At 38.1% G+C, this 16,670-nt stretch overlaps 3 protein-coding genes across 7 annotated transcripts; 1 reads left to right on the forward strand and 2 right to left on the reverse strand.

Annotated features, from left to right (window-relative positions):
* The first annotated feature begins 251 nt into the window (after positions 1–251).
* Positions 252–2,293, forward strand: LOC109149736 (cadmium-induced protein AS8). Of its 2 annotated transcripts, none has more exons than XM_019297687.1 (4): positions 252–409; positions 610–873; positions 1,218–1,484; positions 2,000–2,293. In XM_019297687.1, exons 2-4 carry the CDS (start codon positions 633–635, stop codon positions 2,014–2,016), a joined length of 525 nt encoding a protein of 174 aa, XP_019153232.1. In that variant the 5' UTR covers positions 252–409; positions 610–632; the 3' UTR covers positions 2,017–2,293. The 2 variants fall into 2 exon arrangements, with proteins under 2 accessions (XP_019153232.1, XP_019153231.1); XM_019297686.1 differs by having other exon boundaries at positions 621–873.
* Positions 2,294–2,377: 84 nt separating this feature from the next.
* LOC109149735 (disease resistance protein RPM1-like) lies at positions 2,378–8,909 on the reverse strand. 2 transcript variants are annotated; one of them, XM_019297684.1, is made up of 4 exons: positions 8,830–8,909; positions 8,335–8,455; positions 3,426–7,258; positions 2,378–2,836 (listed from the first exon to the last, which is right to left on the reverse strand). In XM_019297684.1, the coding sequence occupies exon 3, from the start codon at positions 6,185–6,187 to the stop codon at positions 3,455–3,457; it is 2,733 nt and encodes a 910-aa protein (XP_019153229.1). In that variant the 5' UTR covers positions 6,188–7,258; positions 8,335–8,455; positions 8,830–8,909; the 3' UTR covers positions 2,378–2,836; positions 3,426–3,454. The 2 variants fall into 2 exon arrangements, with proteins under 2 accessions (XP_019153229.1, XP_019153230.1); XM_019297685.1 differs by lacking the exon at positions 8,830–8,909 and having other exon boundaries at positions 8,335–8,581.
* Positions 8,910–13,063: 4,154 nt separating this feature from the next.
* On the reverse strand, positions 13,064–16,670 carry LOC109149100 (growth-regulating factor 3-like). 3 transcript variants are annotated; one of them, XM_019296744.1, is made up of 5 exons: positions 16,576–16,670; positions 15,963–16,264; positions 15,035–15,416; positions 13,985–14,445; positions 13,064–13,465 (listed from the first exon to the last, which is right to left on the reverse strand). In XM_019296744.1, exons 2-5 carry the CDS (start codon positions 16,177–16,179, stop codon positions 13,458–13,460), a joined length of 1,068 nt encoding a protein of 355 aa, XP_019152289.1. In that variant the 5' UTR covers positions 16,180–16,264; positions 16,576–16,670; the 3' UTR covers positions 13,064–13,457. The 3 variants fall into 3 exon arrangements, with proteins under 3 accessions (XP_019152289.1, XP_019152288.1, XP_019152287.1); XM_019296743.1 differs by lacking the exon at positions 16,576–16,670 and adding an exon at positions 16,399–16,565; XM_019296742.1 differs by lacking the exon at positions 16,576–16,670 and having other exon boundaries at positions 15,963–16,565.

The raw sequence follows: 16,670 nt of genomic DNA on the forward strand, positions 1-16,670 counted from the left end.
CCCCGTCCCTGTTTTCCAAAAATTTTCCCTATCCCCATCTTTATCGAGGCAGGGATCGGGAATCCCCGTCGGGGACGGGACACATTGCCATCCCTAACTATTACAAATAAAAGTGTCTCAAGATGAGTCGTTTACTGACCCATATAGATTGATTTTATCATACATTATCATTATCTATAGTTGGGGGCCTTGGGGCGGATGTTAAACCCTAATATTATCCAAAATTGTTTCTGGATCCACCGATAAAGCCTAAAAACAATGGGAGGATGATATTAAGCTCTGGGTCACTATCAAAATCGGGTCTTCCTTGGCTCCAAAATGAGTGGTTTCAAAAGCTCCCTTTACATACTCTCCCCAAAGGATGATTAAGTCCAACAGTGAGTCCTCAGTTTCCATTCGCCATTTCACGGTAAATGATCATATCTTCTTGTTTTCCATGTACACATAGAAGCGAAGTTCCATACTCTTAAAATGCCAGCAATTTCATCAAATTTTCCGAAATTAATCTGAACAGTATATCGTCTATGAATGGCATGTATGAAACTTAGTTCCATGTCTGCTGTGTTTGGCAAGTCGATACCTTTGCTTATGTGTGTAAATGTAATGAAGTGTGGCTTTAGGTGCTATAAGAAATGATCATAAAGGGCGTGTTCCGTAGATATGAAAGGTGGAATCCAGTGCACCCAACTTATGGAGCCTTCTGGGGGATTGGAATTGGAATTGGGTGTGGAGTGGGATGGGGACCTGGTTTTGGTCCTGAGGTGATTGGTTATGTTGGAGCAGGCTGCGGTGCCGGGTTTAGTGTGGGAATCACTCTGGCTGGATTAGGGATTGGGCTTCCTGCCAATGACTTCTTCACAGCTCCTTTAAATGGTAAACAACTGATTTCTTGAGTTATAGTGCTGTTGTTTCTACTGGAGGAAAGCGTTGTACTTGGTAGGAACATTTATTATGTGTTTGTATTTTTTCTGGAGTGACGAGAGAAACCCGCAGTCACTATTCGAGTTTGTGCATTGGGTAAACCCTGTCTTTTGATCCTATCAAGGGGGTAAACCAGTCTAGATTGTCCATAGCTGATCGACTCAAACCAAGAAGGCCAATCGGCCACTCCTGTTAGGAGTTGAATTTGTAATTTTATGGTTACCAAGTCAACAGTTTGAGCAACTTGGTTGGGGTTGCCCCTCGTGTTTCTAACCTTGTGTGTATTTTGTTTGTAGCATTCATGGCTACGAGAAGTGGTGCTTTAGATGTTGCTCGATCGAGTGGTCTACTGAGCATCCGAAATGATGGCAGGGAGGGTTGGTTTAACTTGGATCCACAGATTTCTGGTTTGCAGCAGAAAATAGGAGGGGCATTTTCTACCTTAACAGCGAAAGATTCTTTGAAGAATGCCATAGATTTCGCTGACTTGAAAACCCAAAGTTTTTTGCTTACAAAAGGTCTTTTGGATCGAATGAAGACGAATAGCAAGAATGAAAGTGAAGGTATGGAATTGTGAGTAGCAGGGTAGTATCCTGATGAACATACTTTTCAATAGGATTTTGCTAGTGTCATGTCTTCTGAAGTGTTTATTATTCCCTTATTAGGTATTTTGGCTATCTTTATGCTCGTTTTTCTCTTACTATCACCTTTCTGGAAAACTTTTGAACTGGTATTAATGAGAATCTGACTGCCTAAATGGCACCAAATCTTAAACCTAAGCTGCTATCACTCAATTATTAGGTTCCAACTAAGTTAGGTTTTGTTGTTCTCGGGACGCCCTTTTGCAAAACTTCATTCTCTCCCTGAAATAGTGTGTTTTTTTTGACTAACTCCTTTGTATTTAGACTATCATCTAGTCTAGTCTAGATATATAATTGTGAATATCGTCTACAATCGAATGGGTATTTTTACAATGGACATTGAAAGTGTAACTATATGAAAGTTGTATCCTCATTTCACCTATTCAGAAACTTGATAAAACTATAGAGAAGTTGACGGGCTTGTCTTGTGCTTGCAGGTTCAGAAGATGGATAGCGCGATGACATTGTTGACTGTCATGTTATGAGTATTTGAATGGCTTTTTTCAAAACACACCGGCATACTTCTCCGTTTACTGGAGAAATTTTCCTCGAATAAACAAAGAAGAGAATACGTTACTTGTGCATTTGGAAAACAAAAACCGAAGATGAGAGAAATGAAAAACAGTGAATTGAAGTAAACGCAGTTGGTCATTTGTTTTCGTGTAATCTTCAAATTATTCCAATCTTGTCATTTTCCTTTTACATGTTGCTTTTTTCTTCTGGCTTTATCATGTCTGCCACTTCTTGTAAAGTTTGCAATATCCATATTGAAACAATGAAGACTGTAAAATTGAACCAATCCTTGGCAGACAACAGACATCAATGAGATTGCACCCACTAATCAATACAAAAACTAGTTCCATGATATGGCAACACCTTAACCAAATGATGAAAACAGATCAAAACAGTTCTTGGGCAAATGGAACATATTACATATGGAAGTGAATTTCACTTTGGTAACATTAAAACAAAAAGCAGAAACTAATGTTGCAAATGAGATGTTCGGCTTACGGGAGATTGTCCAAGCAAGCTAGCTCGCTGGCGTTCAAGAACGACCAGTCCCTCAGTTGCATTACATCCTAGCTTCATCGAATGACATGCGAACGAGAGTCTCAAAACTAGGGCATTACAATGAGAAAGGCAATAGGAATAAGAGCATTCAATACAGACCAGGCTTTTATTTTGGGTGCACTAAAATTGACATTTTTACAGCTGCCGGAGCAAATAGGATCAAATAACCAGCTTCTGGGGTCTGCAGATCTTGAATGAAATCACTGACAAACCAAACAAATAAGAGAAGCAATTTTCATGTGCTTTCATAGATCAATCTGTTATCAGTGTTACAGTATATGGATCATGTTATAGCTAAGAAATCTGCAGTAATATCATTCAGTTTAATGCAAGTGAAGGAGGATCAGTACAATAACATTGATGAATGATACTCTTTTGAGTTTTGACAATAGATTTTCATTATCTGTTCTAAAATAAAATTTAAAAAAAAAAAAAAAAAAAAAAAAAGCTATTCCTGAGGACTCAGGAATAGGTTAATACCAGGGGGGCCAGTAATAGCTATTCCCTCTTTAGGGGGAATGGGCCATTCCCAGGAACAATGTTCCTGGGAATACAAACTTTTACCAAACAAAAGAATAGACCTATTACTGGGAATGCTATGCCATTCAAGGCCTATCCCGCGAACCAAACGTGCCCATTATAGTAACTAGCATTGCCATTTTCTCAGAACAGAAGACATAAACTAAAGTGCATCATGTATGTGATTTTATTTATTTACTAGAGCCTAGGTGATTGTTTTAATTTCTTAGGATACTGCAAAGATAAACAGGAAAGAAAAAAAAAATCAATTACCTGATCCAACAACAGAAGGATTCACGATATTACAAATGGCAAGATTCTGTCTCAGTACGGTACTTGATGGATGGAATATGCCTGATCTTTGGACGATCAATGCCATCGCCTCCAATACGTTGTATGAACTCTCCTGAAACTCCTTTCAAGTCCAGTGCTTCAAGGCTGGTAAGGTATTCAATACCTTGGGGCACCTTGTTCAGTTTAGGACACGAATGTATATTCAGGCATTCGAGCCTGGGCATCACTCCCTTTGAGAATACGATTTCTACTAAATCAGGGAAAACTGCAAGGTGTAAGTCCTCGAGCTTTAGGAATCCAGAATTGAAGAATAGTTGTTCCTTGCCAGAGCTATAAGCATTGACCAAAGTAAGGTGTTCCAAACACTGAAGCTCGCAAAGGTAGGGTACAGGATCCTCTGTCAATCCGCTCCAATGCAAATGCAAATGTATAATATTGCGCAGTGAAGGGAACCAATGGGGGACATCTTTTAGTTTCCCAACCAAAGTGAGCTTTCGGAAATTAGTTGGTGTGGAAGAGAGGTGATCGATTGGGAGACTTTCATTCTCTTCAGCAACCATTAGTAGAAGCTGTCGAAGAAACTTGAGTTTTTCGATTGAGGCACACAGAGCCTTCTTATCTGTTTCTCTCACATTTGTAAGCCCGATCCTTACAAGCTGACTCATTTTCCCAATTCCCTTGATAATGTCAGCATTTGCTTCAATGCAGTTAACAACTTGAAGATTCTTTAGCTTGCATATGGTAGCTGGAACTTGCATTCCTTTAGTATATGTGAAACATTCCTTTTCTATCTCTTTATAGACAAGTAAATGCCTCAAATAGAACAACTTGTCGATTTCCTGTGGTAGTGCCTTCACGTTCGTTCTCCTAATGTCGAGGGTGTACAAGTTCCTGAGTCTACCCACAGATTTGGGCAGTTCCTTGATATGAGTTCCACTCAGACCCAAGTACCTCAGATTGAATAAATTACCAATGACATCGGGCAAATGCTGAATTTGTGCACCCGGCAATTCCAGGACCCTTAATAGTCTGAATCTCGGTAAAAGATCACCCAAAGTCTCTTTAACATCAAACGCGGAAAAAGATCTCACATTTTTCATATCACCCCCCATGCGAAACGTTCCATCACTGGCATGCACAGACAAGCGGCGTGCTCTTATTTCTCCTTCGAGTTTTTCTGGATCACAGATTGACAAGAAATTTTCCTGCTCCGATAATGAATGAGCCAGCTCCCACATCAGATCATGAAGCTTACACATCTTCGGCCTTAAGTAACTATGGCGCTTTGTAACTTGAAGGAGGCTCCTAGAAATGAGTTCTTTGAGATAGATTTTTCCTACTTCCTCCGGTATTAGACCCCTTCTTTCTTCAAGAAACCCTTCGGCCATCCACATTCTCATTAGTCTGCCAGCTCCGACCCATCTTCCCATCGGGAAAAGGCAACAGTATAAAAAGCAGTTCTTGAGATAATAAGGCAAGTCATTGAAGCTCAATAGAAAAATGGTTTTGACCTCATCGAGCAAAGGGTTGTTGCTGATATGCCAGCTGAGGGCATTATAAACTTCCCTCCATTTTCGTTCTGACGGATCTTTTGAACCCATGAGACCACCTAGAGCAACAATTGCAAGAGGCAAACCCTCGCATTTTTCAACCAAGGTATGACCTATGCCTTCTAGCTCTTCAGGACAGTTGCAATTATGCTCGTTGCAAAAAGCCTTTCTACAAAAGAGAGCCCAAGCATCGCTCTTTGAGAGAGGATGAGAATGGAAAACACGGCAACCTGCCCCGTAGGGATAAGATGCTATGTCTTCCTTCCGTGTTGTTATGATTACTCTGCTTCGGTTTTTATCATCAGGGAGAGCAACACTTACTTGTCTCCAAAAATTGATATTCCATACATCATCCAAAACTACAACATACCTCTTTTGCTCCAAGAATTTGACAAGCGTCTCCACCAAGTGCTTGTAATCCATGGAATTCAATTTTTTGGGGACCGGTTCATCCTCGCCATTGAAAAATTCAGTTACCATCCTTCTGAGCAAGTCCTCTATCGTGTAATGCCTCGAGACAGACACCCATGCACAGCAGTTGAAATTCCTCTTGATGGAACGGCTGGTGTAGGTTTTCGAAACTAAAGTTGTCTTCCCTGAACCCCCCATGCCCACAACAGAAATCACAATGCGGTGTTCCTCTTCTCCCTCCAACCAGGTTAGCAACTCGTCTGTTTCTGAATCGAGTCCAACAATCTCATCACTCCCGATGAAGAAAGCCGAGTCACTGATGTTTTGTGCATGGCTGCGAGAGTGACTCGATGGTTCTGAAGATGACACGATGTGACTAAGATCGTACCTCTTACTTCTTTTCGCAATGTCTTTGATCTCACCTTTGATCTTTTTCAGCTCAACGGCAGTTCTGTGTGTAATCCAGAGTTCCTCTGGAAGCTTTAACACCCTGAGTAAGAAAGCTTTAAAACCACTTTTCTTCATACCATCTACATGATACAAGAACTCGTCTATAACATCTTCCGCTTCAAACGCTATGTCCCTCACTTGTACTGCCCAAACACACACACCTTCAATTTCGTTTTTGCATTTCTCAGCATCCTTTATGAAGCATCTCATGCTCTCGAGCTCAAGTTTGATCTTGGAGATTTCTTGCCGTACTCCACCAATCAGAAACCCCGGCCTACTGAGAAGGTATGTGATGCTCACTACCAAGAGTTCCACTGCAGCCTCTGCCATTTTTTCTCTTCAAAAACCTCTGTCTAAGAGAAAGCTTGTTTTTGTATTACACTTTACCGAGATAGAAAGAAGATCACAGTGAGAAAATAATTTTTAGATAGGTTTCTACATGTTGAGCTGTCAATGATGCAGGACCCACTCTCATTTCCCTGTATTTGTCACGAAAAGAAACTCCAACCTCCTTCAAATCATTGTATCAAACTATCAATCATTCAATGGTTATTCAATGTATTAACCTCACTGTGAAAGGAAAATAGTTACATTGGAGCAACACCATAAGATGCACTTATCAAAATCAACCTATTCAAATCCTTCCTTACAACCAATAAAAATTAAACAGATAAATTAACTAGTATTTAGCAGCAGTTGCTTGCTTGAAGATTTAAACGACAAAGTTATTGACAGAAATGTGAAAATTCAGCAACAGTTCATTACGTGACATCGTGACACTATCACTTCTTTCTTAGAATAAATGCAACTTTGACTAGTTTGTATTGATAAGTGTTAGGATCAAGCGCTTACCACTACGCCAAAAATTATAGCTCATAGCGAAGGCGCACAATCCCCCTAGCCACCTGGAGCTGGACTTGGCCCTTCATCGGTCTCCGCCCAACAATCCCCAGCACTGCTGGGACTCAAACTCGTGACCTGGCTCTTCACCGGCCTCCGCCCAACAATAAGTTTGGATGAATTAATACCTAATTGCAACGTACTTCTAAGAATGAAGTGAATCTCAGTACTGCATATTTTTAAAATATTGTGTATAACAGTGAACCACACAACAGTTTGTGACCAGTGTATCTGTTTCTATAATGATATATAGATATTCCATTAAGAGCTCAGTTTCTTTTAAAGGGCATTTAACGTCATCATATATCCAAGTGAATAAAGCAGACAAGTGTACTCATCTTGAACAAATGATAATGGATCTGTACATCTATAGAGATACTCTTCATCACTGTTAAGTGTTAACCAGAAAAATATATCATTGCATAGTCAATAAAGAGATCGATTACAAATCCAATCATCTAAGCAAGGCTCTTTACACAAATCATGCGGTTTAGTAATCCTCTGCATTGACAAAGATGGCCACCAATTAATCTTCAAAAGAGTCTTTATGTCACATTTTTTGTTATTAGTTCTCTGACTTCTCTCTCTCTCTTTCCTTCTCAATTTTCATTTGACATGTTTAGTTCAATAATTCAAGCATAATGTCCCCATGCCAGGAATGTCATTCAAATATCAAAATATAATAATTGCATACTACACATGCTTTAATAAAAACAATGAATTTGAAAAAAAAAAAAAAAAAATCTGATTGCACGATATTTTTACTCTAGAAATCTGTTTGAATTTTAAAAAAAAAAATCTTTAGACATCTGCCAGAACTATTTGAAATGATGTCTCACGGTGCAGAAATGCCAAATGCTTGTGACAAAAGGAATTGAACCCAGATTTAATTTGAAATCTTAGTATCTTGGCCAAAAAAAAGAAAAAACAAATCAAATATGAAACTAGGCATATATTGATTGAAAAAAAAAAAAAAAAAAGTTTAGGGCATTCAACAAATTGAAAATCTTCCAGTTTTCCAGAAAAGAAAAATAGAAAACAAAATTGGAAAAATGGAGTTGGTGTTCAAATTGAAATATTCTCCAAACAGAACAATGCAACAATAAATTTTTGTTTTTCAAATGGACAAGAGCACATGAGAAGAACACTTGGTACTGTTCATCCACATTTTCCTTTTTAAAGGGTGTTCTGCCCTTTTTAAACCCCCTATGGAAGAGTAAATATGCAAAACAGAAAACTTATTTCCATATACACAAGCTGGAACTCATAGATGTTGAGCATAGTTACAGATGCAGATATGCCAATTACAAAGTATCAGAAGGCTATGGCCAGGTTGGCCAAAGTTATAAACCAATACTCAGATGAATAATTGATGACTAATAAAGATTAGGAATCAAATGGGGATCACAAACTAGAAGACATGCCACAGTCAGCATTGCAGATGCTCTAGCACTCAGTAGAAGATTTTTTTTTTTTTTTTTTTTTTTGATACATTAAGTTTCTCAGCTTACGCCAGACTAATTCTAAGCCCCAGAACCCTTGCCCCTTGCCTGTACACTCTGCACGATATTCATCACCTTTGATCGGTCAAAATCTCCCAATAACCCCAGGTTCCTAGTGGGATTCGAACCCCCACACCCCATGTGCATTGTTCCCACTATTCCAATATCAATCTTGAACTTTAATCTCAATGGAGTTCTGCAAATCAAGTTAAAAGCAGCACTCAAAATTAAAGCAGTAAATTGTCACAGAAGATAAGAGGTCTATCTAACAACCTAACATGCTTTAGCAACCTCACTAAGCTCAATTATCATTTGCATCAATCAGCTTTTCAAATATAGCAAAACAGTACCATTTGTGGGACAAACATAACAAAGCATCATAAAGAGGCAAAAAATATGCCTATTAGCTGTCAATTGTACAAGACATCAAGAAATAAAAAAGATGGTTGGCCCCCTGCATTGTATTTTAGTCAAAAGCTTCTTTAGATATGTGGCTAGAGCGTATAGAAGAAAAAGATGAGTTCTCAGAATTCGTAAGCTACGCACTCCAGCACCAAAAATGCATCATACCTTTAATGAGTGCAACTTAACCTGAAACGCAAACGGGAAAGCCACACCCGTGACAGCGATATGAAAAGCAGAGTAATTGCATTGCTTTGAGGATTAAAAACAAAATGGTAGGGTTCCACGAAGGTGATTGATGAGAGTGAAAGCATGGAAAGAATGAATTAAAAACTTGTTAGAATAGGAAATGTTTGCCTTAAAAAAAAGAAAGGTAACGTAGAAGTCTTTGGTAAAAAGAAAAGAAAATTTCTTTTAGAGTTAATACCTAAAATAGTCCCTCGACTATGTCGTAATTACCAATTTAGTCATCGACTATTATTCTTACCCAATTAAGTCCTCAACTATACAATTTTTATCCAATTTAGTCTTTTGTCAATTTGACTGTTTATTGACTGTCAAAAATGAAAATAAAGTTGTAATTTTACAAGTTTTCTCCTTCCTCCTCATTTAGCAGCGCCAAACCATGTAACAATAAGCTCTGGTTGGGTTCTAAACCTGTCAGTATCGAAGTAGTGGTTATGCATCGGATAGCCCATGAATTTGATTTCTAACGTTTTTTTGACGATCGAAATCTGATCGGAGTGTATTGCTGCATGGTTTGGCGCTGCTAAATGGAGGAAGGAGAAATCTTGTAAAATTATAATTTTATCTCGACTTTTGACAGTCAACAAACAGTCAAATTAATACAGAGGACTAAATTGGGTAAAAATTGTATAGTTGAGGACTAAATTGTGTAAGAATTGTATAGTTGAGGACTTAATTGAGTAAAAATTACATAGTTGAGGACTTAATTGGGTAAGAATGATAGTTGAGGACCAAATTGGTAATTATAGCATAGTTGAGGGACCATTTTGAGTATTAACTCTTTCTTTTATTGAGAGGATTCAAGATCTCAGTCCAACAAAGATAGCAGGATGTTGAGTTGATTTTCAATATTCAAAAACACTTTTGAAAGTTTGGAGAATTGTTTTATACTTGATCTTCTTGTAAGTAACTCCTTGTTGTTTTTTTTTTTTTTTTTTTTAAATGAAGTAGCTAATTCATTAATTATAGACTGAAACGTTTACAATAAAAATCGATGGAATGGTTAAATATTTCTTACAGTCAGACATAGAAACAACTTTTCTAGCAATGTTATAGAAAACTTGATTCACATACTGTTTCACAAATTTGAAGTTAAATTCTTTGAAAGAACTTAAAGCTTTTTTAATGATATGGTCAAGCATATCCAAAACAGACACTGGTTGAATAGTCTTGCACACTACCTGAGTATCTATTTCCATTCTGTTATCCATTGACAATATCTCCATAGGGATGAACTGCATATCATAGTTCAGAGGAGTCTCTTTTCATTGTCATGTTTGTCGATGAGATTCACATACGTCATGACCAGTTTTATCGTTTCACGTTTTATAAAAAAAGAGCTAGCCAAGTAAACGAAAATAAAACCAGTAAAACAAAGCAATGGGAAACAACAATGCGAAAATAAAGGAGTAACCACCAGTATCGGTGGAGATGGAGGAGTGGGACAAGACGTAACCGGTGGTGAAGGCGGAGAATGAACGAGAAGATGGTGAAGGCGGACGCTGTCTGCAGTTGGAGATGGCGGTAGGGGAAGACGATTGGACGCCGCCTCCAATCCGCTTGTTTCACGGAGGCGGTGATTGTGTAGAAATTTGAGCGGTCAAAAACCAGATACGAGAGAGAATTAGGCTCCGGCAACTACTCATTTTTTATTGATACTCGGTTGAGGTTTACATATAGTAAATGGGTTTCTACCAAAGTGTAAACTAGTACTTACAAATCTTGTATTTTAAATTTGTTATAGTGAATTTGGTTCTTACACTATAGTGTTTTCCCCTCTGAGTATGAAGAATATGAACTGAAATAAAGTATGGTGTTCATCTGCTATCTTTTTATTGTTTGCGATATGGTGTGCTTATACTATGTGTCTATGTTTGACTTTATTTATCTCCTTAGGCCCTGTTTGGTTCGCGAAAAAAATATTTGAAGGGAAATAGAATTGAAATTCTATGGAAAAGAAATTAATTACATTATTTGGTTGGTAAAAAATAAATTACTGAGAATATCGATTCTATTGTTTGGTTGAGTTTGGAATTGTAAGGAATAGTAAGTATAAAGACAATTATACACCTACATAATAATATCAACAGCAATAATAATGGTAATTAAGAAAAATTGGTGAGGACATAATTGTCTTATTTGTTTTCCATAGAAAATATTTTACATGAACCAAACAAAGGAAAATCTAGTTTTTCTCAAATTCAAGGAAAACATTCTTCATGAATCAAACATGCCCTTAATGTTTCTACTAGTGTTGGGACAACTATACAACACCCATTTTAACACACCAAAATTTTTAAGTTCAAATTCTATTGTGAAAGTGCATTATTATGCAAAACGCATGTGCTCAGATTGCATATTTGTGGCTCTCATTGAGAAAATATCTTAGAGTTGAATCCCATGTGACTCTTCTTGTAAAAAAAATAATAATAATAATAATTCTTTTTTTATATAATACTAATATATTCACTATTGCGAAATTAATTTGAATTTGACTTTTATCTTAAAAATATCTTACCAAAATGTTTTAACGTGGCCACCATTCAAATCCAAACAAGAAAAACTCAGGGTGTGTTTGGTTTGCACATAGGAATCAGAATCGGAATGGGTATCAAATACTTGGTAATGGTAATGGATTTTGGTGAAAATATTTAACATATTTGGTAGTAAGGTGGAATGGGAATGGTTACTAATAGTAGTGGTTAAGAATGAATAAGGGAATGAAACCCTTATTGTATTTGGGTATGAGTTTTTCAATTGATGGGGTATTTGAAACCCATAGTAGTGTTCTAAAAACCTATTAACCAAACAACAACAATCACTTTCATACCCATTCCTATGGACAAAACCCACCAACCAAACACACCCTCGAATTCATGTGGACACCTTCATAAGTCAAAAGACACCATAAAAATCACTAATCAAAAACTATATAGTGGTAATGTAATATTAAAATCAAATGGTGTTGGGACTTAGGAGAATAGGAGGTAATCAAAATTCAAATAAGAGAAGAGAGTCAAATAGGCCACTAAATTTTAGTCAAAAGGGTTATTAGGTCTCTAAACAAAATTTAAATACTTAATTTTGGATTTTCAAAAAAAAATATTTAAACTTATTAAAATGAGTCAAATAGATCTGATTTACGGGTAACCAATAAGTTACCGGTAATAATATCACGTTGACTACCTTTGACCACCATTAAAACCAACTTCCGGTGACTTTTTTACCGTAGAAGACGACCAGTCGTCTTCTCCGGTGGAAAAGCGACCAGTCCGGTCACCTTGTGGAGAAGGCGACCTTTCTGGCCGCCTTCCCTAGCGAAGGCGACCACTGGTCGTCTTCTCCACTAGAGAGACAACTAGGGCATTCTCCACTGGAGAGGCGACCAAATCTGGTCGCCTTCCCCGGCGGAAGGCAGCTAGTTGGTCGCCTTCTGCTGTAGATGGCAAGTCGTCGCCGGTTGCCGATTTTTTTAGTCGGAATTAAAATGATATGTTATAACAGATCATTACTGATTCATGAGGTTTATTAACTCATTTTGACAAAGTTTAAATATTTAATTGTCCTTTTAACTAAAATTTAGGGGCCTTTTGGCTAAAGTTTTAATGAATAAATAAATAAACATAATGGTCCCCTAATTATTCATTAGTTGGTAAGTTGGACAAAATTCTTCTTGCCAACACATTCCTACTATTTCCTAGTATTTGTCAAAAATATTGTACACCATAACACGTGATGCATATTGGAATCTCCGAAAGAAAATTGGTCAGATTAACGCAATCAATAAATATTTTCATAAATTAAATTGATGCCCACCTTCAATAATTCACTTTGGATATACAAAATATGCATATTCAACCATCATTATATTCAATAAGCTTATTGAAGAAATTTAAAATTCTTGTTTTCTATCTTTGAAAGCGTATTATGAGTGAAGTCCACTTTGTGATTTTAGTCGATAAAAGATTATAAAATGTTAAACCAACTTAAGTTGCTTATAGCTAATCAGCTTAAACTGGGCCAACTGACAATCCCGTCTTACCATATTTTAAATGGTTATATATAATTGTGACAAGGCATAAAAATTAAACTTATTAAACTGGTAATCCGCTTCATTGGTACTAGATTCAGAAAGCAACATTGACTTTCATGTGCAAAGCCTAAATCCAACCAAATTAATAAAAATTTGATTATTTAACTTATAATCTCACAAATTGTGCCTTAATACAACGACATATTACATGTTACACATTTGCTTCCATACTAGTAATTGACAATACAACCCCTGAGAATCTAACACCACAGTGCTACATACTACCTGGTAACACATTTATTCTGGGCAGCAAACATGAAGCTGCCATTAGTTCTTACAATGAAACATGTTTTGCTTTACAGTGGTTCAACACAGCCTTACACATATATAATGCAGCTAATGTTCCAGCCACCGAAAAACGTACACAAAGATCACGCGAGCAAATTCATTCATTCATCAGCACAAGATCACATACTGACTGCTTCGAGCTTCTGTCGTGCTCGTTGTCTTGTTCACCTCAGGCATCTGCATTCCAGACAGATCGAAAGAAAGTATAGGTTAGAGTGTCGAAAAATAAAGGGTTATGTTTGTCTATACGGTTGTGTCTGTTTATGAATAGGTGCTTAAATTAACAGTGATGTGTCTGTATATATATGTACTATTTTTGGTCAAACCATGAGGTGTCCTGAGAAAGCCCTAATTGTAAGAGGCATTGGTCAGACCATGAGGTGTCCTGAGAAAGCCCTAACTGTAAGACCCCAACCAAGCTGGTTGTATATATATGTACTACATTTCTTCATTAGAAACATAGAATTATAGAAATATATTGTGACCTTTCAGCATTATATACGTTTTCTCATTCCTTGATTCTTCATCTTTGCTTCCGCCTAACTGGCAGGTGGTTGTTATTCCTCACCCACCAGGCCTTTGGATCTTTAAAATTCAAGACATCTCACCATCGAGGCTAATGTAACTAATGTGCAATCTTAGGCATGTTACTAATAGGAGAAGCGGGTTGGTTGGTTAGGGCGCTGTTTAACTCACCGTTTTGGGAACCGGCGTTTCTTGGAGAGAAATCGGAGGTGGTGACCGGGATGGATATCGAGAGTTGTGTTTTGTTTGATCCGTCGCTATCAAGATTGGACCACGACTCCTTGGTTGCAGGCCACTCACTGAAGAAAGGACGCATAGACTGTTGCTCCTGCTTTACTGTCCCGGGGGAATTGATGTCACTCCCAAATAAGCAATGCTGTTGTCGCTGTTTTGGAATTGTGGCATCGGCTATAGGCTCATACACACCGCCAGGCAGATGCACGTTGGACGATGAGCTACCCAATAACAGAGACTCGTTTTTCAGCTTCAGCATGGGAGTGGAGGATACTTGGAACTGCACGGGAGGCCATGCGTTGTCGATATTGGACCCCATCCCCAGACTCCCCACACTCGCAGATGTTTCTGGCGGGAAATTGTGTTCATCTGCATTGGGGTTCATTCCATGGGTATACCTGTGTTTCAAATGCAAAACAGAGATCTCGTGTTATCAGAATAACACAGCTTACAAAAATTGGCACAAACCAATAGAAAAAACAGGTAAAGACAGTATTTCATGTGGCATAAGAGAAACTCAAAAACATTATTGAACACATTAAACTCAAAATATCAAGCTAAGTATCAATCTGCTGAGGGGCCTCATTTTCTTCAGATCAAAGATCAAAGATCTGTTTTTTTTTGCCGTTTTCAGAGGAGCATGCACATATATTGCACGAACTTGCAATAAAAGGACCGTACAAAACGTGTGAAATCCCGAGTGCTACTTACTGAAAGGGATTATCAATCCAAATACTAACAAACTTCATTGAAGTCGCTTCCACACTTGCACCCCACCCCACCCACGTTCACCTACCTACCTACCTACCTACCTATCCACCACTAATTTGTTACAATAATTGCTTCATAACATAATGACTAGGACCAAAGTTTGATCATAAAGTATAAAATTAAGCAAACTGCAAATCGTCATTATCAAAGATAATATAGCAACAAGATGAGCAAGTGTTTCAACGAAATAATCCAAAAGGAATGGAAGGGATGTACCAGAAGTCCTTGTTGTCTCTCCCGTAAGAAGCACACTCCATCTGCAGCTTAGTTGCAGTTGCGGGGCTTCCATAACATAGACCTTCCGAATTGGCGATTGAATATAATGGCATGTTTTGGAAGCTTCGATCAGTACTCTGAAAACTTCCACTCGTAGCACTGCTCCCAGAAGTAATGTGTGACATGGCAGTCGACAATGGTTGGGAAGCAGATTGAGATTCCACAGGCTTTCTTGAACGGTTGCGGCCACGGTGCATGTGGCGCTCACAGTATTTGGAGTCGGGATATGCGTCTTTAGAGCACCTCCACTTCTTCCCATCTGTTCTTCGGCATCTCCCTGGCTCGGGATCAAATTTCTTCCCATAATAGGAACAGTACCCCACTGGACATAGAAACAAATACTTAGAAAATTGCAAGCAAGAAATCAAGAAAGTCTTTATCATCTAACTACTCCATATATTCTGGCAACACTTCAGTTAAGCCTTTATAACTATCACTACAGAAAGTCAGAAATTGAAGATACCAACCTCAAATTAGACTAGCTATAAGCTATCATAGTATCATCAAAGACAAAATAAATACCCTTTATCCTATATGCCATAAATGTCTCTCCTAAAATCCCCATTGTCTAAAACAAATCTCAAAGAACCCTGTTGAGATAAACGAGAACAAGAATCCAAAACAATGACAGAAAATAAAGAAATAAGATTTACGTGATTCAGCAATGTGTCTACGTCCAACATCCTCTAATATAAATGTCTCTCCTAAAATGACCATAAAGAAGTGTTTTTTAAGATAAACAAGAACAAGAATCGAAAACAATGATAGTAAATAAAGAAGACAAGATTTGAGTCTACTAGATAACTAAAAAGAGCAAGAACAATATGCAAATGTAGGGATTAAGAAAAGAGTGAGAGAGGGACAATACAGGTGGGATGATGGAAGAATCGAGAGGAGAGAGCTTCGAAGCTCCGGCGAATGGGGACAACGAGGTCAGGAGGCACGGGGACACCGGCCACCAGGTACTTGTATATCATAGCTTGGTGCTCCAGCTCCTGCCACTGCACCGCCGTGAACGGCGGACGGAAACCCCCATACCCATACCCCACGGCGCCCCCCGACACCGATGTCGAAGTCCCACTCATTTCCCACCCGCCCGCCCACCCAAGAAGAAAAAAAATCTCAACTTTATCCCTTTCTCCTTTCTCCTTTCCACTTCACACCAAAAAGCTGCAAGAAAAGAGATAACAAGATATCAGTCGTGAACACACAGAAATAGATACTGATAGATAACTGTATGTATGGGGAGAGAGCGCAAAAGCGTGTCTGTGTGAAGGATTGTTGGGTATATTACTCACTACTACCTAAGAGGGGGACAGATCTAGGGTTTAGACAAACATGGAAGGGGGAGCAGAGAGAAAAAGCTGGGTGGAAAGTGAAAGTGAAAGAGAAAGAGATTTTTAACTATGGTGTGAGAGAGAAATAGAGAATGATAGTTATAGTCCTAGCTAGCTCTCTCTCTTTAGTGTGATTATTATTACCTAGTACTTCCATCACTTAAGTATAAGACATAAAAAAGATTGCATTTTTGGGTTTCACATTGCTTTTACAAGGAAGCAGGTGACAGAGTGTGGGA

The sequence above is a fragment of the Ipomoea nil genome, unplaced genomic scaffold (assembly GCF_001879475.1).
Source record: "Ipomoea nil cultivar Tokyo-kokei standard unplaced genomic scaffold, Asagao_1.1 scaffold2159, whole genome shotgun sequence".
Taxonomy (NCBI): domain Eukaryota; kingdom Viridiplantae; phylum Streptophyta; class Magnoliopsida; order Solanales; family Convolvulaceae; genus Ipomoea; species Ipomoea nil.